Here is a 21,642-nt window from a genome sequence, read left to right on the forward strand (position 1 = left end):
GGCAATGGCTCCAAAAGCAAAATGAGAGGACCTGCTCTCCACAAATATTCTGTAATCAAAATGCATTTTGTTCTTAAAAAAAGGACTTCTAAGTCTATTTGAAATACCGAGTATGTCACAGGAGGCCCTCTAGTATTGGTGCTGGTTGAAGTGGGTTTCCCCAAGTTATGAGTGTTTTGAGAGTGTTTTATTGTGCATGGGCAGTGAAGTGGCGCAGTGGGTAGAGCACAGGGCCTAGAGTCAGGAAGACCTGAGTTCAAATCTGGCCTCAGATACGTATTAGTTGTATGACCCTGGGCAAGTCACTTAACCCTTTTTGCCTCAGTCTCCTCCTTTGTAAAATGAGCCAGAGAAGAAAATGACCAACTACTCCATTATCTTTGTTAAGAAAAACCCAAATGGGGTCACAAAGAGTCAGACACGACTGAGACGACTGAACGGTAACAACAACAGCAAACAATTGATGTGCCATTATTTTTCTAGTTTTTGATCCCTTGGGGTAAGCTTTTCAAGTATTGGGGGAGGACTAAGTGAAATACTTTTATTTAATGCCCCGTTCTAGTTTGCGGCAGACAATTAGTTCCCTTGCTGCCACCAATGGTGAGTGAATATGGTAGAAAGTTTGACATTTTCCCTTGGGATTCTTCAGGGAATTTCCCCTGGGTGACTGTTCCTTCTGCCATGACCCATCCAGACCTTGTCATCTTGCATAATCCCCGTCCTTGCCATCCCACGCATCCCACCCAGAGAACCTTCCTGACACACTAGGAGGGACCTTTCTCCTGTTCTTTTTGTTAGGAGTCATGTAGAAACTCCCCCAGTTCCCACATGTGAGCGTGTTCCCATTGACTTCCATTGCCGCCTGACTCCTCTCCTCAGGGCTGGGAGGAAACGGTGGATGCTGCTGTGGCCCACCTGTTGAAGACTTGCCTGTCCAAGAGCTCCAAGGAGCAGGCCCTGAACCTCACCAGCCAGCTGACCATCCCCAGGGACACAAGCCGTCTGAAGAAGCACATCACCCTTCTCTGCGACCGCCTCGCCAAAGGGGGCCGCCTCTGCCTCAGCACCGACGCCGCGGCTCAGCAGACCATCGTCATGCCAGGTAAGACAGACGCGACCGTCCCTGGAGGAAAGGAATCTGCCCGGAGTTAGATCTGGAGCTTCAATTTCACGTGAGAGCAAGGAGAGCCGAGAGAATTTCTCCCGCATTTTCCTGCAGCTATCCCAGCTTAACTACTTGGATGAATGTTCTAGAGGTATTTGCTTGCTGGACATTTTTAGAATGGTATGTCTTTTTTCCCCTTGCTTTTGAATACATGATATGTTTTGTTTTTCTTCTAACCAATAAAAAGTGGATTAGAGAATCAAACTAAGGTAAAGTTTTACTAAATGTAAATGCAAGATACCTTATTTCATGAACATAAATAGAATAATATACCAGCTAATGGAACCCAGATGAGGCTCTTCTGTGGCTCTCCTGGATCCCAGGCATCAAAGTCAGCGAGGGCAGAGATGCTGAGCCCAGTGCCATGGGCTGAAATGCAGGCGCCGACGTCAGCACCTGGCCCGCATGGCCCTGGGTGGCTAGGGGTCCCAGAGCAGAGGGGCTCCTCCTGCCTTTAGGCTTGGCCTGGTCCTTCTTAGCACTCCCTGGTCACTCCCGTAGCATTCAGGGATGTCCAAGAATGAGACTGGTCAAGTTTTGTGGCGTAAATGCAGACCCTGGTGGGGGCTTTGTCTCTTTCCCATGGCAGTTAGACCCCCCCCCGCCAATGAAGCAGGGCCCTGGTTTGGGGACAGCATGGCCTTCCTCTTCCCACCCATGCCCCCGGCTTGCACGTCCCCTGGATCTGACACTTACAACGTTGGACAGGTGACTTCACTTTGCTGGGCTTCCATGTCCTCAGTCCTAAAATGAGGGGGTGACTCAAGGGGTCTCTTCTCTCTTAACCTATGAAGGATTCCTCTGCTGATTCTCCCTGTCTCCACTCTGCTTTCTCTTGGAACAAAAATGAAAATGTAAAAGAATTGAGAAATGAGTTGGCCCTACTGCCTGTGAGTATAGCTTAGACATTGGCATCTGCCCGCCCCATCCCTTTTGTTTTTAAACACACATGCGGCAGCTCCTCAGTAGCAGGTGGCAAAAGGGACTGTTTCTACAAGATCGATGTGTGTAACTAGGAGCTGCCTTCCCCCGGCAAATGTGCTGTCCTCAGGCTAGGTGCCCAGGCTAGCCCACGCAGCGAAATGCATTCATTCCTTTCGTTAAGCGCTCCACACTTGCAAAGAAAAATAGTAGACAATAGACAACTTTGGCGGGGGGGGGAGTCTAAATCTGTGATTTCTTTGGTACAGAGAACTCCAAATGAGGAAGCTCCTTTTACCAGTGAGGATCAGCACCTGGAGCACAGTAACTTGTCCTCTGTGAGCTAAGTGACTCTTCCAGGGTCATGCAGTCAGTCTGGGTCAGAGGCAGGACCCAGCGCTGGGGCTTCCTGACTCCAAGGCTGGCTTCCCCTTCGCTTTGGCTATAAGAGCAATTAAATAATAGAAAAGCACCAATGTCGAATGAATAAGCAGTTCATTGTTGTGAGTGCTTGGCTCCAGAGCATTGGTGTGATTGTCAGTTCTGCTAACTTTATATATAGGACCTCTGTGCTCCAAAACTTTGTGGCATGTGTAGTCAGCCAGGAAAAAGGTCTGATAAACACTGCTCTCTTCACTTAGATCATCTAAAAGTACATTTCTCAGTCTGTACCGAGAGGCTTCCTAGGAAAAGAGCATCTTAATCCATGGAGCCCTTGGGGTCATGAAGTACTGGAGCCAGGTTCACTTGAAGACCAAGCTGGTGGGCTTCAGAGCCTAGTGTTTGGAACACTAGGGTTTAAGGGGACAGCTTTTGGGGGGTGGGGCTGGGCGGAATGAGAATAGCGGTCTTGGAACAAGGAAAGAAGGAAAGAGAGTGGGGGCAGCCTCCTCTTGCTCAGCCCAGCCAAGGGGCAGCTGGCAGCCCGGCCAGCACAGGATGTGGCCCTTTGGGAAAGCATCTTGGTGCCCTGTTTGTGAAGGACTTCCCCTGGAGCTCAAGCCCTGGCCTGGAAGCTGGTGAGCGGTGGTTAAGGGGAGCTTAGCGTCATTGTGGGGAGGGAGAGTCTGGGCGGAGGAGACCCCTACTGCCATCATAGAGTATGGTCTTTTCTTCTTATGCCTGGGTGTTCCTAGGAGGGAGAGTGCTTGTGAAGCAGAGGGGAGAGTTCCTTTAGGAATGAGGAGTTGGGAAGACAGAAGGGGCTTCTCAGAGCGCAGTGGCTTCTTTTCTCATCTGGTCCGGTATTTCCCTTTGATTTATCCCTTTTGTGGCTCTTGATAACCGTAGGGAGGCTGCCCCATTTGCTTCAACACACACACACACACACACACACACACACACACACACACACATACACACACACACACACACATATGGATACACATATACAATGTAGATTTTACATGTGTAGTACCTGGGGGCACTTTCCTTAATTCAGAGGGCAAGTCCTCTAGTAACAGCTATCCCAGGTTCAAGGTACTCTGTAGATCCATATCTCCTAAAACCCATGAGCCCCCACCAATGTGGTAATGTGGTTACCTTTAATAATCAGCTAGAAGACAAAGCTAAAAAATAAAAAGGCATTTGATGAAATAGCATGGTAAGAAATGTAGCAACAAAATATCTACCCATAAATCTGGGATGCCCTTTCCCACCAACACACGTAACACCCATGTGAGGAATGGATTTACGCTCAGAACATGTGTGGAATATATAGACAGGACACATACATAGAGGGTCATACATGTAGGGATCGCCAGTGCCCAAGACATGGACATTGAGGGGCAGCTCACCCTTCTCCTACATGACTGCTGAGATTGTCTATTAATGTCGTTATGCTGTTCCCCACTTGTCTCTGCTATATGCTGTTTGGCCTGGTCGTATTGTATTGCACGCGTAGTGTGTGCTAAATGCCTCCCAGCTTTGTCCTCCAGCTTCTAACTGAGTTGAAACCTATGGTTTTCCGTTCCTCTGAGGAGATGGGGGAGATAGGGTACTACTGGCCTTTCCTGGTGTAAAATCTTTACATGGGCCTTTTAGAAAAAGCAGGAAATCTTTGTCCCAAGATCCTCAAGAAATCTCCTTGTTCCCCTGGAGCTTGAGTCCGTGTTCTCCCGTCTCCTCTGCAGGACATTCTCAGCCACCCAGGGGCCAAGTGCCTTAGAAGAAAGAACAGAGTCTGCCCTTGGATTGGTCTTCCCTCTATCTGAGTCCTTACTCTAGCACACACTGATCAAATTTCAGTCTTTGAGTGCTATACTACAAGTCAGATAATGGTTATTTGCTTAATAACTACCAAACAACCCAGGAGTTTCAGTTTCTCTAGTTTTTGAGCTAAGTCTCTTCTGTTCTGGAAGTACATTCATGCCCCTGTTTCCCCTTTCTCTGATAGGTCAGTTTGTCTAAGAATCTCCATTTTAAGGAAAGCTCCCAGAGGAGCCTTGGGTTGTCTCTTTCCTCTCTAGACTACACTTCTAACTCTTTGGACTTTCTCTACCCTGCCAGAGAAACCTCCTCACCCTGCAAGTTCACTCTAGTCCTGAACTTCTCACACTGGAAGTATACTTTGCCCCCCAAGACCCCTTCCCCAGTTGGCTGCTTCCTTCCAGGACCTCCGCTACAAGAAAAATGCCCAGGCCAGCTATGGCTTCATTCCTCTCCTGACTCCATTTTGAACATGCTCTACCATGCCCTTGCATGGTGGTCCCTTCCTTTGCCCTTTAATTCCCATTAGAATGTAAGCTCCATGAGGGCAAGGACCATCTGTCTGCCTTTTGTTGTATTTGGCTCAGCACAATGCCTGGTATGTGGTAAGCTGTAATAGATGCTTGTTGGCTGTTCTCCCAACTGGACGCCTAGGTAAGGAAGCTTATAGAATGAGGCAAAACCGTCAGTGTAATTGTGCTGTGGCTCAGCTCCCTTCCTGGCCCTTTCAGATACAGATGAGCTTAGTCAGAGTGTAAAAAGGGCTTTACTGTGCTCTCCAGAGGGACAGTTGGGGGCAGGGAGGGTTAATGGTTTTCCCAAATCCTGCCGTTGAACTTGAGGACATAGGACATCTGACGTGTGGGTCATGGATTGCACTTCCCACTGGACTCAGTTGACCTGAGGAGTACGAATCTGGGGCTCAGTGGAAAGAGCCCTGGATTTGGAGTTAGAGAACTTGACCAAGGCTGCTTAGGCCTCTGGCCTTGGCTGGCCAAGGGGCTCAGTTTCCTTATGTGTAAAATGAAGGTGGTGAACTAGATGACTGAGCTCCCTTGAATTTCCAAATCTGGGACCCTTAATATATTTAGATGCAGATTGGTTTCATGTGTAAACTATTACCATTCTTTCATTTCCGACTTAAATTGGGCCAACTGAGGGAAAGGAACAGTTTCTTGGAGTGTCCCTTCATTTTTATGGGGAACATCTTGACTATAGCCATATGAATCTGATCTGATCCTGGGGTTGTGTTGGTGTTGCCTGTGATGGGCCATGGCCAGGACATCGGCTCTTCCAAATGCCATGAGTTCTTTCTCTCAGTCACACAGGCAATCAATCATGTGCTGGGACATGTTATTTAAACAGCATTTTACTCATAAAACATCAAGTGAAAATGGTATGTGAGAAAAGTGATGCTGTAATTCATAAAATCATAAAATGTTTTAGAGCAGGAAGGGGCCTCAGAGGCTGTTGAGACCAGCTCATTCAGTTTGCACATGAGGAAACTGAGGCCCAAGGAGAGGAAGAGACTTTAGAGTTTGTGTTGTAAGCTGTGAGAATGTGTAATTTTACCGGTGGCCTATTAAATTTAGGTAGAAAGATACCTTCAGAGCAAAGTGGCCCCAGGTCTGTTATTTCAGCCTTTGGGGTTTTTGCCCTCAGTTTTACTTTAGTGAAGATCTTACTCACAGCCTCCTCTCTGATCTCTAGAGATGGACGTTGTTTGAAAACGGGGCCTTGGTGTTCAGCCACCCTTCTCAGCCCTTCCCTTGCTGAAGTTTATGGAGCCTGTCAAGGTCTCTAGAATGGATTGCTGCAGCCTCTTTCAGTCAAATTCTTCAGATTCCTGAGCTACCCAAGGAGCTTTCCCCTTATCTCTGGCCTGCGCTGCAGTTTTCATGTACATGGCTTCCTACTAGGGAATATGGTTTCCAATCGGCCAGTTTCTAGCGGTTGTCTCAACACATTCCTTTTCCCCTTGTTTCAATTCTGTGCTCCCCTCTCTAGATTTATGAACCCCCTAGAACCTTCTAATATCTATGGTTGATACAGTAATGGCCCTAATTACCTATCTAATATCTCCAACACACATTCAAAATGTACTGTGTCAGTGGGCTTAGCCCATGAAATATGGAGACGTATTAATATTGTGCTCATGAAAAATACATGGCTTCTATTCCTTTCTTAAGGTCTTTCTTTCTAGTCACCTCACCCCTCATTTCGCTGATGTGTTTTTCCACCAAAGAGTGGTATGGGGATAATGATGTCACAGTCAATGTGGTCTTGGTGATCAAGTGGTGTGGACCCAGAAGAGAGAAAGCTGTTATATAAAAAGTGTAGTGGCCAAGATCTTAAATGTCACTTAGTCTGAGTAAGTGCCTCAATTATTTAGGAAGCTAACGCAGACCAAGCTAGATGACTTATGAGTGTGGTCAGATGAATTGTATGCCATATCAGGCTGTATCCTCAGCCATGGTGCCTTTGACGCTGGCCAAACTGGGAGCTAAAAAGGGTCGGTAAAAGGGTCCTTCCAAGTTATGCATCCAAACCAGAAAGGCTGTATCACCAGGTAGCGAGATCCATCCACCCCGCTCCTATTCCCACACTGCGCTGTGCATTGCAGCGTCTCTTTTAGTGAAGCACCTAGATGACCCCTTTTTTTGTTGGGGCTTTTTAAACTTCCCTTTTGATATTGAAAACTATGTCATTTACTTAATGGTCCACTAAGTGGTTTGATCTCAGTTTGAGCAACCTTTGGAGTCAGTCATTTCATCAGTATGCCTGAGGTCTTTCATATAGAACAGTCCCTTATCTGCCAAATAAGACACCTTAAGATTTGCCCCATGCAGTGAGGGGAGCTTTCTTTCCTATTTGTTTAATGGTGACATTATCAGTGCTTTTATGGGACTGACTGGTCTGCGGTTCTTTATTAAATTACAAGGCAAATTGGATTTCTTTCCAACTTAGGAAAATACCCACGAACAGCAGTTAAAAAGCTTTTGAGCATATTTCTTTTTCTTTTGGAAACAATAATGCTTAATTTATAAATTAAAGAGGAGTGGTACTAGAAGCTAGCCAGTAATTCTGTCCAAAGTCATGTGGAGGGCAGGGAGGAAGGAAGACAGTGTTTCCAAATATTATCTTTATACTTTTGTCGTTAGATGGATCTATGATGTCATCGAGGAATGAACGAATGCATGAAAAAGCATGTATTAAGTGCTTACCATGTACCTCAATCCTCAGTCCCTTTGAATCCCATGGCCTTCTCCTTGCCTCCACCTCAGCCACATGTGGGGTAGCCTGGTTGTATCTGGGCCTCACCATTACCCTTTGAATTAAAACCATAACCTCCTATCATCCCATCTTTCCCCAGCATTCACCCGCCTAAGCTCTCCTTTGCCTTCATCTATACCTCTCGCACCTCCATCCCTCAGTTTCACTGTCCTTCCCTGCTAGTCCTCTCTCCACCGTTCATGGTTCAATGTCTTGTTGATAGAAGAGTTCTTGTGGAATGCTTCCCATTTTTACCAATTATTCGGATAGAGTATGTATAGGTGGCATGTTGCAGGTGACGCAAAGCAAGGAGAGTCACCTCAACCACGAGGTGGTGGTGTCAGGGTTCAAAAAAAGATCCTGGCGGATCAGGACTGAGCTAATTTATGTGAACTTTTAAAGTTGGCAGGGCATTTTCCTCACAATTGCCCATGAGACTGGTAGTTTCTTATCCACCGAGGAACCTGGGGCTTAGAGAGATGAAGTGTTTGGCCCAGGATCACGTTTTCTCGGCAGAGTGAACTGAGACCCAACCCTTATGCCTCCAAGACCAGCATTCTTTCCCCTGCACCAGTCTCTTGTGAGGGTTCTTTGTCCACGAAGGAACCAAAGCAGGGAGAGGGGACTCTGGACGACCTGGGAGCTGTCCAGCTTCTCTTTCCCACAACCCTGCTTTGAACAAGTCCTTCCCCTCCTCTCAGTTTTGGAAACTGCTTCAGTCTGGGAGAGGAGGCTCAGAACCAGTCCACAACATAGACAGTGGCTGTGAGTTTGCTGAATGTCCTCTTCAGTGCTGTGTAATTCTTGTGTGTCAGGACTGGTTGGCTCCCAAGGCTAGCTTCCTTTTTGCTATCTTCCTTGGTTAGCTCATACGGGGCTGTCTCTCTCCCACCATTTCCCCATATCTTTATATAGCTATCAATGCATATTCACATGAGGTTGCCTCTCTGCTGTTTTATACATGGGCATTGCTTATTTGTAAATATATGGTTTATACCAGGCCACTCATTGCCATATATCCTAATCTTATTCCACCTGCTTTGTTAAAGAAGATAATTAAATGTTTAAAGTCCTCCTTTTTTAAATTGCTGCCTTTAAAAAAATCACATTCCTTTCCAAATATGTCCCCTACCCATCTCTCAGTGAGCTTTCACTTGTTTGTTTTTTTTTAAATCATTTATTTATTTATTTTGAGCCTTCACTTGTAACAAAGATTGACAAATAAAAAGTAATTTTGCCAAACTAGCCAACACATTGATTGGGTCTGACGGTATATGCAACAATCTCTAGCCATAATCCTCCCTCTTCCCTCTCATCCCCATTGAATACAGGCAGCTGCATTTTTTCATTTCTTTTCTAAGACCAGTCATAGTCGCTGTAATTACACAGGATTCATCTTTATTTTCATGATTTTTTCCATTTACATTATTGTAGTCATGTACATTTCTTCTGGGGTTCTACTGACTTTACTCTGTGTCAGTTCATATCAGTTTTCCCATGTTCCTCTGAATTCTCCATATTGTTTTTTTATGGCACAGTAATAATATTCTATGACATTCATGTGTCACAATCTACTGAGCCATTCATTCAGTCCCTAATCACTGGGCACCTAGTTTAAAGATAGTAATGTATGCAAATATTCTCATGTATGTAAATAATGTATGTAAATAATTTTTGTGTAAACAATTCAGGCTTCATAGTATCTGAAAATGACTTTATAACCTACTTTTGCTTCATTATCAGAAATCCTAATTAGAGCTGGCATTTAGAGAGCATCTAACACTTTACAAAACATTTTACCTAATTTATCTCTTTTGAATCTCACAATGACGATAGAGGTCTAGGGCCCTCAGATATCATATTACACAGGTGTTATTATTTTGTTATTTATTTTAGGAAGAAATGGAAGGTCAGAGAAATGAAGTTAATAATAATCAGAGGCAGGATTGGCACCCACGTCTCCAAGACTGTTTACTGTGCTGTAGTTAGACAAATGGTGGTCTCTTTTGTGTTTGGTAGTACCATGCTGACAGAATTACAGATTCTTGACATGTTGGCATATTTATTAGTAACATTTGAGCGAATTCATTGATTAGACCTGTTTCTGAAATGCAGTGGACAAATTAATCAGGTTTTTCCAGTTTTGTTTTTGTGCTCTAGAAGACACACTTTGATGTCCTGATAGCCCCGACCAGGCCAGTGGTTTCATCTGGAGTGGGTGATGAGCCAGGCATCTTGCTCTTTCCCCACCTCGCCAAGTCAAGAAGAGAGAGGCTTTTCTTGTAAGTGAAAAGGAACACCCTCGATTTTACAACCTCCCATAACAAATTTCAGCACCAAAGTTTAGCTCCCCCCTCCCCCTTCTTGGGTATGACACATGCTTTTCACTGGAAGTGACATAAAGTGTACCTTTCACAGCTAAATGTCAGAGGATAATTTTCCATGAATTCACATCAGAACCTTCAAGAGCTGTCACTTGGAGCCTGCAGTTTCACCTCATTTTAAAATCGGTTGGTGTTCCACCCGCACTTCGCACCCCTGCCCCTGAACAAGGTGTTCTGTTTTCACTGATGTGTTGATCTGACCTTTGTATGGAGCCAGAAGTCTCCACCAGGGTTCTTCCTGTCTGTCTGTCACTGTGGCAGACTTGGCTCGTGGGTCGTGGGCAGTGGACTAGAAGCACCCCAGGCTCGGCCACGTCACCTCATGTTTCTGAAGGTTCTCCATCCACCTACATGATAGATTTTCTGCTTAAGCCTCTGCTGTTGTTGACCTTCACTTAAACCCCAAAACATGGGACGTGATTTTTAAAAAAAATACATTCCCTGAATGAAAAGGGTGATTGATGTCAGAACCTCTGTACTAGACAAAAACCCTCCTATCATTATTTTTCTGAGTCAGGAACCACTGAAGGTCTGATGCTCGTCACTGCTTTATTTGCTCCGCAGCCCCCTCCCCATTCACCACCCCTCACCCCTGATGTTTCAAAGAGGGGTTTGGGATCGTCAAAAAAATACTGCAGTTTCTCAAGGTCAGTCCAACCCACTTATCCTCTCCTCCTGTCCAATTCTGAGCCCAGGTCATTGTCAATTTACAATGTCTAGCCATGATGTATACCCATATACACATATGTGAGTGTGTATATATGTCATATATACATAATATATATTATGGACATAATATTAATATCCTGATGGATGAGCCCTAAAGATTGGTCTTCCAGCTACAGGCCTTAGCCTGGACGATAGCCATTTCTCATTCCTTTGTTTCTTCCTGTGCTCATAGATAGACCAACTTATTCGGAGAGATGATGGCATCTGTAGGGAGCTCTTCAGGGTTTTAATGCATTCAGCATGATGTCGTCCACAAACAATCAGCTATGGGAAATCCGCCTTGGAGAGCAAAGAGTTGTTGATGTGAAGAAATAAACCCTTTTCTACTTAAAGAGGTTCTACTTTGTGGTGCTGATTTCATTAAGAATTGGAAAACATTTGTGATTACACAACTCGCTATGTAGTCAATACTGATTTGTGATGATTAGTAAAGCAGAACATGGAAAACTCACAAGCCTTCCAAACAGACATCAAATAAACACTCCTTGCCATTGTGATGGGCAGTCTTATGATGAGCAGAATAGCTCGCTGTTAATAATTGCTTATGTATAGAGCACTTTCCCCCTCATATGGACCTCTAAGAATGGCTGTATCTTTCATATTACATCAGAGAACCCAGATTTCAATCAAAACATGTCTTTCTTCAAGTAATGTCTATGTAATGATATCAGAGACAGTATGGTGGAGTGGATAGCACTCCTGCCCTGGTATCAAGAAGACCAGACCAGGCGCCAACCAGTTCAACTTCAGATGCCTCACATGTTGCCAGCGATGACTTGCGTATGAGAAGAATCTTTAAAGACATTTGTCACGGAGATGGAGAATTGGCAAAGGAGGCCAGTCAGGTCAATTCCATACCAAGAACGAGATGCAGCCAGTGGGCAGCCCACGTAGTACAGAGGTGTCTCTAGAGTAAAAACGATGAGAGGAAGGCCTCCAGCATGTTGGGTGGCTCCTCTGTTGGGAGTGGATGAGGACTGACTAGGAGGAGAAGGTTAAAAACATTTTTGCCTGGATTCCTGTGAATCTTAACAAAAGATCTTTAGAGTAAAAATAGAGGAGTGGGGCATGGGAGGCAGGAAGAGGAGCGCCCCTCTCTCATCTCAGGCTTGCTGAGCCAGATGCCACAAAGAGTTAAAGGGATGGATAGGAAGAAGGGCCAGCAGAGATCAGTGACATCCAGGGAGAGAGCTAACAATAAAATACATGCCCCCAGATACAGGGTTACAAATGGACCAAGTATGGGTAATCCACAGGGTGAAACACGTTTCTTAATTCAGAACAGTTCATTTGACCTCATAGGTATCACTGAGATTTGGTGATCACAGCAGAAGGCTGTGTCTTATTCAGATGGAATGGGATAGATTAAAGGCCTGGCGGAGAAGCATAGGAGGAAAGACTTATGTGAGGAAATCCAGGAAGTGGAAGAAGGAGGAGAGGGGAGAGCAACAGAAGCCGTGGGATTGTAGACATGTGCTCTAGACCCCCAGCCCATCCACCCAGCCCCACTGCTGTTGAAAGGACGCCCTAACAAGAGGGAAAAAGGAAAAGAAAAGAAAAACCTTTTCAGTGGAATGAATGGCAGTTGTAAAGAGTCTGTTTCGGTGTGTCTGCTGTGGCCAGGTTGAAATGATACTTTGATTGGTGCAGTCCCAGAGACAGCTTTGTTAAACCATCCTCTGACTATCAGTATCGAGGCTGGCACAGAGCAGGGAGACATATGCTCACCAAAGGTGTTTCCCTCTGTCCTGGAGGATGTCTTGCGCAGTGCTTAAATGAAAAAGAAATTCCTTTTTTCAATAATGAAGTTGTCCAGATACTCACGTTTGTAGATCACATTGTACTGATTGCTCCCAGCCCCAGAACACTGCCTGATCTGCGTGGTGAGATCTGTTAGCCTTCCAAAGAGACTGTTTCTTACAGAACAAAACAATACATCATTGATGAAGAACACCAGTTATCGAGAAGATAATGTCCAATTGAATTGGCAGCCCATTGAGACGACCCTGCAGGTGGATAATGAGATGGGTCCAGAATGGAGTGGGAGGAAGAGAGGCCCAATTGCACTTGAGAATTAGCTTGGTATTTGTAACCATTCTGAAGTGTTCCTGAAACACAAACCTCAGCATGATGCCATCTGGTCGTGAATCATGGGACTCCTAAATCAATGAGGAGTCAGAATGATGGGTGAGAGACTCATGACCAGAAGTAGGAGGAAGCATGTTTGCAGGTTGACTTAGAGATGAGAAAGAGCTCGAAAGACATTATCTGGGATGTGTGCATTCAGGAGAGGAGGGGTACCAGGCAGATAATGAGAGTGAGGAATTCCTCATGGATAGCCAAGGGGTTGAAGAGTTGATCCTCGAGGAAAACCTCCAGCACGTTTATTAGGTGACGACAAGAACTGAACTGGGGGAGAGGTCACTGGGGGATCAGCACCATGATTAGAAGACATATCTATGAACTTATGGATCCATTGACATGCAAGACCTTTAATCTTCTCCTCTAACAAGGAGACCTACCTGCATTAATTAAACACATCTAGTTGGTAATGAATCCTGGTGGGAAGTCAAGCAATAGAACACTCCATGAAGATTACAGGAATTTTCCCTTGCTTTCCATAACTTTGCTATGGAAGGGTTTAGGCCAGGTTTAAGGTTCCCAAGTAGGACCACAGGTCTCTCTGGCTTCCCTAAACACTCCTGTCACTAACTCTTGAACCAGCTACTTGTTTTTGCTTTGGGTTTAGGGCTGTGAGATGTCAGCTGCCGAGAACTTCCTGGATAGGGCTGTTAACAAGGACTAAAGCAGCTAGGTGCATTGGTGAGCAAAGTTCTGGGCCTAGAGTAAGGAAGAACTGAGTTCAGATCTGGCCTCAGAATACTGTGGAACATTAGGCAAGTCACTTAACCTCTGTTTCCTCAACTGTAAAATGTATGTAATAGCAGGTTTACCTCTCAGGATTCCACCTCAAATATAAATTCTCTTGTAAATAAACAGAATTTCACTTAGAACACGAAGTCCAGTGGAAGGTCAACAATAGGGTTCATCATTCCTCTTGTCTGATTTTATTGAAAGCTAGACTAATTTCTTATGGATTAACTTATAAGCTACGAGTTAGCCCTAAATGAATTGTTGATTACAGGCCAATAAAATGCCATCATGTAATTTTATTTAGCAAGGGATAGGGACTGGACCTATGACAACATATAGGGAGCTCCCAGGTGAGAAAGCTCCCTTTACCAATCCAGGTGAGCACCTTTTCTGTAACTTACCATCTTAGTGAGTTTCCTACAGCACCAGGAGTGACCAAGGGGCTTGTCCTGGGTCACATGGATGGTCAGAATCAGAACTTGGACCCAGAACTGACACACTCTATCCACTGGGCCATGCTGCCTTTCCTAATTTCGTTTAACAGGAATTAATGTACCTCTTGAAGCCCTGTGGTCTTTCACTCACAACTTTACTGGTTGAAGCAAATGGAAGTTATTTAATACCAAATAGAGTCATCAGTAGTTTCTGCTTTTTTTTCCTTGTCTTGGCATGATGGCAGATATAGGTAGGCCAACAGAAAGAACGTTTCATTGGGTGTTCCCAGGCTGGGACTGCTTAGTTGAAATACTTCTTTAAGGCATCTGAAGAGGAGTGGAACGTGTAAGAAGGCTAAAGCAATCACATTTACCAAAATGAATATTTAAAGAGAAGAAAATCATGAATAATATATGCCCCAAAAGAGATCCCACTAGCAGTGAGAGCTTCATCACTTTCACTCCTCAACATGGAAGCTGGCACTTCCACCTCACCTCATCTCCGCCAATTAGGAGCGCCTGGGCGTTCAGACTTTGAGTGGGGCCTTCTTGTGTTGGAACCATTAGATGTTAATGGGTCCGGCTTAAGTGTAAGTGGTCAGGGCTGATTCCTAATGCTGCCTTGTGCTGGGGGGAAAACAGTTCTTAGCAGAAGAATCATCCCCAATGGCTACACTCATCTCAGCAGTTTCTTTCCTAAACAAATTGGTGTTTGTGGGAGGCCACTGGCCACCTGTGTGGCAAGTCCTCGGTGACACACCAGAAGAGTTGATGGTCTGAAGACCTCGGGGAGACTTGATGATGAGAAGGAAGGAGGGTGGAGCATGGGACATTTTATTTTTGTATTTTCACTTGTGGAAAGGAGCAAAAGATACTGCATTCTGACAGTTCTTCCTTTATGATAGCCAAGGAGGTAATTTTATTTTTAAGACATGTAAGCTGGAAGCTGTCTGCAGTGACAACATCACAATGCCATTGACAGGGACTACTATTCCTTCACCCTCTTAGGTTTACACAACCCTTTCTCCATGGCAGTCCTGTGGGGGCAGTAGAGAGGAGTCAGGGAATGTCTTCTGCTCTTTGTAGAAGGCTGGCAGGGAAGACAGGCAGGAGGGGGAAAGGACAGTAACTTCAGGCCAGTAGGGTCAAAGGTAACAGTTCTGTAATGACAAGGAACACCCGAGTATCTGGGGAAGAAGGAGTTAGCAGAAAGGGACGGACTTAAGACAAACACAGCTGAAGGAGCAAGGGCCTGGTGGAGGAAACAGGAAAGGATGGGACCCAGTCTTGGTGTTTGGCTGATGGCCGAGTCTCTCACTTTAGTTTTGATGGAAGCACGGAATGAAACACTTTCGAGTCATGGAATAGTTGAGGTAGCAAGGATATGCAATAAGGATACAGTCCGTCCCCCCCCCGCCCCCCCCGACCCCCAGCCCTGTCTAGGCTGGGCCCCGTCATGGCACCATGGTGACGCCAGTGGTCTTCAGAAACCTCCCAAGCCTGCGCTGCCTCTGGCTGGGATTTTTAATGCCTTCCGGCAATCGGGAAGTTAGCTTCGGCCAGTCTCACACCCAGACCGGGTAGGGAGAGTGCCAGTCACCCCAGTGCTTATGATGGAGGCCAGGAAATTGGTGTCATGAAAGGAAAGAGAAAAGACCCCTCGTGACTCGTGGCTGTAAAGGAGGAAGAGCCAGTTTCTGTATTAATGAGTCCCGTTGAGCCCCTCAGAACAGTCACTAGATACTTGTTTGTCTGTTAAGCTCTGTAGGTTCAAGCCACAACCTCGTGTGAGCTACATCCTAGCCTCTTTTCTCCAGACAAGTGTGCTAACTCATCCTAATAGCACCCCCTGCACCTAAATGCTGCTCAGACCATCTCCCTGCCTGTGTTCTGTCCCCTCTGCAATCCCTCCTGTGGTTTCCAACATAATCTTCCTAATGCACCAAACTGACCTCGTGCCTCAACTGCTCCAGAACTTCCAGTGGCCTCCCACTAAGGACAAGCTCCTTAGGATACCATTTCAGGCCTTTCAGGGTCTGCTCCCACCCCGCCTTTTATCTACCTGAAGTAAAGAGGGATATCAGAGTAGCAACAGGGAGGGTCTTTAATGGAAGGGAGGGAATTGCAGTTTGGGACACCACCAGGCACCAGAGTATTGGAGTGCCCTTGTAAGGCAGAAGGGGTGGTGTTTAAATATATTTCGCCAGGAAGGGAGTCTCCTGGAAGATACAATCTTGTGAAACTGTTACAAAAGTTGTTTTGCATAACAACCACGGAGAAGCCCGGGGAGGTCACGGCTGTGGGCTCCAGGGGCAGCAACAGGGAGTTTCACGAGACTGGCTCCGACTGGTTTGGAGCTGCTCCAGCCAGGGCGTCAGTGGGGTTAGGGTTAGGTAGCCCTTTCCAGTGACTGCGTTCCGCACTTTCCAGCTTTACCTTACATGCCTCCTTTTGATGCACTCGACATTTTAGCCAGAACAGATAAACTCACCATTTCCTGCTTTCATCCTGCCTCTCCAGGCTTTTGCTAATGTAGTTCCCTGTACCTGAAATTATTCTCCCTCCCCGACCTTTGTTTCTTCAGTTCCTTCCCTTCCTTCAAAGCTGAGGTGCTTCTTCTTCCATGAAGCCTTCCTTCATCCACGCAACTTAAGCCATCATCTCTCTTCTCAGATCTCTCCTGTGACTCTATTTGAAACTCTCTTATTTACTCGCCATGTTCTTTCTGTTTCTTGATGTTCGTCTTACCCTCTGTTAAGTAGTCAGCTCTTTGAGGGCAGGAACTGTATATCTCATCTCATCTGTGTAACCAGCACCTGTGCCTTTGTACATCTGTCAAATGGGAAGAGATGAGAAAAGAAAGGGAGATTATTTTTTTATCCCATTCTCCTGGGAAGATCACTACTTGAAGCCATTTCCCAAGGAAAGAGTTTCTATAACCTTCCCCATAATGGGGCCCAGGCTCTCTCCGAGCTTCTGACCGGAACGTTTTCCTCAATGTCTTACCCGCACCCTCCTGCTGGAATGAAAGCACATTTCCTTTGGCCTAAGGCCTTCATGTTCTTCCGTGCAGTGTTTCTTCTTGTTTCCCTGGAGAGACCCCTTCAGTCTCCTCTTCTCTAGGTTCCATGACTGTACTGACTGTTGCCTTCATTCCTCAGTGGCTCAGCATTCTCATCGTCTCCATGTGAGTTTTTCCTCAACCCCCCAGGCCTGTTCAGAAGTAAGGATCATGACCCAGCAAGGCCATCTCCTCCCATACAACTCTTGCCCGTGTCCTTCCTTAAATCCTCTTGCGAGGGACCACGCTCATTAGAGACCTCCTGCAAGGTCTTTTAATTTCTCCTCACACCACCCCCCTGTTACTTATCCCTCACTATGTGGCTAGTTTCCTCCTTTTCCAGCCATGCGCATTCTTGATGCTCTGTCTGTGACACTGCCTCACTCTTTTCAATCCTCAGTGGGGCCATCTATCAGCCTATGCTAGCAATTTTTCTGTTGCCCTTTGGGTCACCTGCGTTTGTGATGCTTCTGAGACCATGGTGTTCCATAAATGAATCTACTGTATCAAGCCAGGCCCAGCCCTTGATGCCCCTCCAATTCAGCCATCTATCAGGACACTAGGCCCTCCTCAGCACAGGCCTCCTGACTTATGCTCTGTTCCTACACAAATTCTCTCACCCCAACTTTACACCCTGTCACACATAGTCTGCAAATAGTCATGCCAGTTGGTATCCCATCACTTGGCATGCTGCTCTGCACGTATGTTTAATAAATACTTTTTCACTCACATTTTTTCTACAATGCTAATGCTCTTGGAAAGGGCAGAATGATCTGCTGCTTCATGTCTCCACTCCCAATCCTGTGGTCGATTGATCAACTGATTGTTAAATTCACCATCCTATAGGTGATCATGTTTCTTCTCTTTCTTTGGATTTTGATTCAGTCAAAGGGCTGCACTTGAGGACCACAGGTTCTCCACCCCTGGTCTAGAAATTCAAGAAATAGAAATTTTCAGTTCTGTCCCTGTAACCTTTTAACTTTTCATTCTGCTTTCCGAATAAGTCTGGCTTTCCTGATCTGCCTCAGGGCATTGCTGCAAGAAATGAGCAAAGGCACCAGAGAAATGTGTTTCTTTTCTCCAAGTACAGAAAAGGTACAGCTTAAATACCATTTTAAACCCGTTTTCAGGTTGATCATGAAATCTTTAGAGTTCTATTTATGGCACCACTGTTCCTGAACTCTGTTCTCCCCAGCCCCTGATTCCTGAGGCTAATTGTTACCATAATGAGAGTGAGGAGAGGAGAGGAGGGAAAAATCTTTTCTGTCTAGAGGTGGGAAGACAACAGTAAAACTGGGAGATGAGAAAAGAAAATTGAAAGATGTAAAAATAGGAAGGAGACTTGGGGAGTGGTAAAGCAGAGGAAAAAAGAAGAAAGTCATTTTTAGGATTCCCAGATTGTGAATCATGATGAAAATTTCCCAAGTTAAGAAAATAAAAGACCTTGGGATCCTGAATAAGAACAATGGACTTGTATTGGGTAAGATCAATGGGCTAGCCTGCCCCTCTAGAATGGGTTATTATTTTAACTGCCCCTGACAGCTCTCTTACCAGTAGCCATCCATAGTTTGATGAAAGCTGAGCTTTATTAATTTTGACCCCTTCCAAAGGCTGAACATTCCGGCACTTAAGTCCTTGACTGTAAATTAGAGTTATCACTGAAACTAGTGCAACTTCAAAGTGGGCATGTGATTAGCAGGACATTGGACTTGACTAATTGTATTTCCATTTTAATGACACACAGTCTTCTATGGGACCGTGAGCAGCTGAGCTGTACATTTCAGAGAACATTTACTCAGCCCTTCAACTTGACATTGGAGACCAAAGGAAAAGATGGATGATGCATGGCGGATGAAGGGGCGAGGCTGCTGTGGGATGGCCAAGAAATGTTGGTCCCCAGCGATCTCTTTGTGAATTTGGTTTTTTAAAAGGAGTAATTTCCTTCTTGTGGGTAAATTTCTGTTGCCTGGCACTGTCTGGGATTCACAGTGGCCTCTCAGGAGGAAACACTAGGCAGGTCATGCTGACAGTCTCTCAATTCCCTTCCTCCACCTTTCTTTAAAATGTTTCAGGAGACAGTGGGATGCTGCTTGTTCTATCTGTCTTAATTCAAGATTCCATCGGCATGTATTTATATTATATCAAGGGGACAGAATTAGATTTTTGTCTAAGATTATTCTGATTCACTGTAATCCAAAACACACTCTATTCTTTAGGTAGGCAAGTGCCTATGGCAGCCAATGCTGAAGTCCTGGTGGGCATCCAGTACCAGAATATCCTGGAAACCTCATGAAAGTTGGTGAAGCAGTAATGGGAGAGAAAGATTTAGTGCTTACGGAGCAGCAGATGCCTGTGTTCATTACACTGGGATGCCCTTCCTCAATGTTAAGCAGAGAGGGTGACACCTGGGAGTGGGGAAGTCCAGTTCCGAGGGGGTTCCAGTATCCCTCTCCTTCCATGGAGTGTGTGCTAGAGGCAGAGCCCACCGCCTTCCTCTCCCTCTCAGCAGAGATCATTCGCACTGGGCAGTGATTCAGATCAATTTGGTTGGAGTAATAAAGGAAACATTTTTTCAAGAGTAGAGTATAGACGTTCACCTAAGGTTAGGATTTTGTGTACATTGTCCACTGAGCAAGAAATTGTCTTTTGTCTGTCACTTTAATAGATGTGGTGGGAGCTGACCTCAGGCACTAGCTCTCATAGGTTTTGTACGTCTTCCTTTGTCTGAAAAGGCCTTTTGGGCTCTGCAAGTGCAGGAGACACTGGTGAACGCTTAAGTCACTCCTTATTTGGAGAGTAACTGGCTTGGTTCTAAGCTGAGATCAAGGTGATTGATCAAAAAGCAAATTCTGCTCATTTTTTTATGATCCCTCGGACAACCACCCACCCAGTATTTTAGGACAGAGATGCAGGTGGTGCTGCCAAAGAAATGATCTGTATTTTGACCCCTTATCCAACACCTGAAAAGCAGCTTTGTTCCAGGCTGGTAGACATCCCAAGCAGAGGTCCCCCTGCTCTTTGGTTGTTTTCGCTGTACTCTGAGTGATGCCTGAGGAGTGATGTGGGGTGGCCTCTGCACCGGTCCATGTGGACCGCTCAGACAGGTTCCTGCTATGGGCAGCAAAGGCTCCTTTCAGCAATGTTTACAGTGGGCCGCCACATCATCTCTGGGCACCGCTGCCCGTGGGACAAAATATTTACTGGAACTTATGTTTTATTCATTCCATCTTTGACGTGCATTTCTTGTCTTGACCGGAATGCGCTGCATTTTTTTAAAAGTGTTTTTCCTTAATTATGTTACTCTGACTTATTCTGGAGATGAAGCCACGGTCTTTCATACTGTCTCTTGTCTCCCCCTCGGTTTTGCGGGAAGTGAGGGAGCCCTTTGCTCTCAGTCTCATTTACATAGTCTATAAATAGCTTTATCGCGCCTGCTGCTTCCCTTCAAGTCCTCCTCTGAAGCCTCTCTGTGGGGTGAGGGTCTCCTGTGACTACCCAAGGCTTGGCAGATGAGCCCAGCGGCACACTGGGTATGGGTTTTGAGGACCAAGCCAGCAAGGCTGAGAGAGGCCCAGCATCAGAACGTTTTTTACCCCAACAACTCGTGAAGACTGTTTGCTGAGGTGCAGAGAGGTTGTGTTTTGTGTCTGGGTCCTTGGAGGACTGACTCTGGTGTAACCAGAGGGCCTTGAAGTAAGAATGAGAAGCACGTGTGTTCACTCCACTTACAGTGGCCTCCTTTGTCTTCCTCTGTAGAACCTTCCCATGCTCCATCTCTGCGTGGCTTCTACGGAAGGCATTTCAATATGGTGGAAGGTAGTTCTGTTCTCTTCTGCCAGATGTTCTAATACATCTGTGGAAAGTTACATAAAGAGGAGTTCTTGGCGTTGGATCACTCTGTTTGGAAGAGCGCATAAGGTGAAAAACAGAATGTGTGCTCATCCTCTGACCAGAGCAGTAATCTCTCAAGTATTTCTGACTCTCTTCTCTGAAATTTGAGATTGGAAACAGATCCTTTCTTTTCCTCCAAAGACTGAATTCACTCCTCGGGGATGGTCTGTTTGAGGCAAGAAAGAGCTTGGCTTCTTCCTTTAGACTCAGCCCTTCTGATCCAGAGAAGCCAGGAAGCCTCGTGGCAAGGGGGCTTTGACAGGTCGCTGAGCACTGGCAGTCCAGTGACGCCTCAGGTGAGGTGATCTCTGAAATCTCTTCCAGTCCTAAAATTCTGTGACTCTTCTTTCTTTATGGATCAGGAAGGCGGATGTCCCCAGTTTGCCCATCAGCTCCTCCTCTCCCTCCTCCCCTCCCTCTGCCTTTCCCTGGTAGACACTCTTTAGCTTCCCACCTGCCCCCCTTTCAATGACTTCCCCCCACCCCGGTTTTTTCAGAGGTTCTGATGAGAAGTCCATTAGCTGTTCTGGATTCAGTGGCAGGAAATAAGGACTTGAGTGGCAGTGAGGACAGTGAAAGCATGTGGCACAGATTAGAACTGGAATGCATCTTCTTTGAACCCATGATGCTGATAAACTCTCAAAGAGAGAAAGAGGAGAGAGAGAGAGAGAGAGAGAGAGAGAGAGAGAGAGAGAGAGAGAG

At 45.7% G+C, this 21,642-nt stretch overlaps 1 protein-coding gene across 5 annotated transcripts in view; it reads left to right on the forward strand.

Moving 5' to 3' along the window:
* BBS9 (Bardet-Biedl syndrome 9) overlaps positions 1–21,642 on the forward strand; it is a 364,177-nt gene that overhangs the window by 308,525 nt on the left and 34,010 nt on the right. For all 5 annotated transcript variants that reach the window (XM_027863821.1, XM_027863820.1, XM_027863818.1 and 2 more), the window contains one exon: positions 880–1,102. In XM_027863821.1, coding sequence (XP_027719622.1) covers positions 880–1,102 — 223 coding nt within the window. The remainder of the gene's footprint in view (positions 1–879; positions 1,103–21,642) is intronic.

The sequence above is a fragment of the Vombatus ursinus genome, unplaced genomic scaffold, assembly GCF_900497805.2.
Source record: "Vombatus ursinus unplaced genomic scaffold, bare-nosed wombat genome assembly UNPS02014773.1, whole genome shotgun sequence".
NCBI classification, from domain to species: domain Eukaryota; kingdom Metazoa; phylum Chordata; class Mammalia; order Diprotodontia; family Vombatidae; genus Vombatus; species Vombatus ursinus.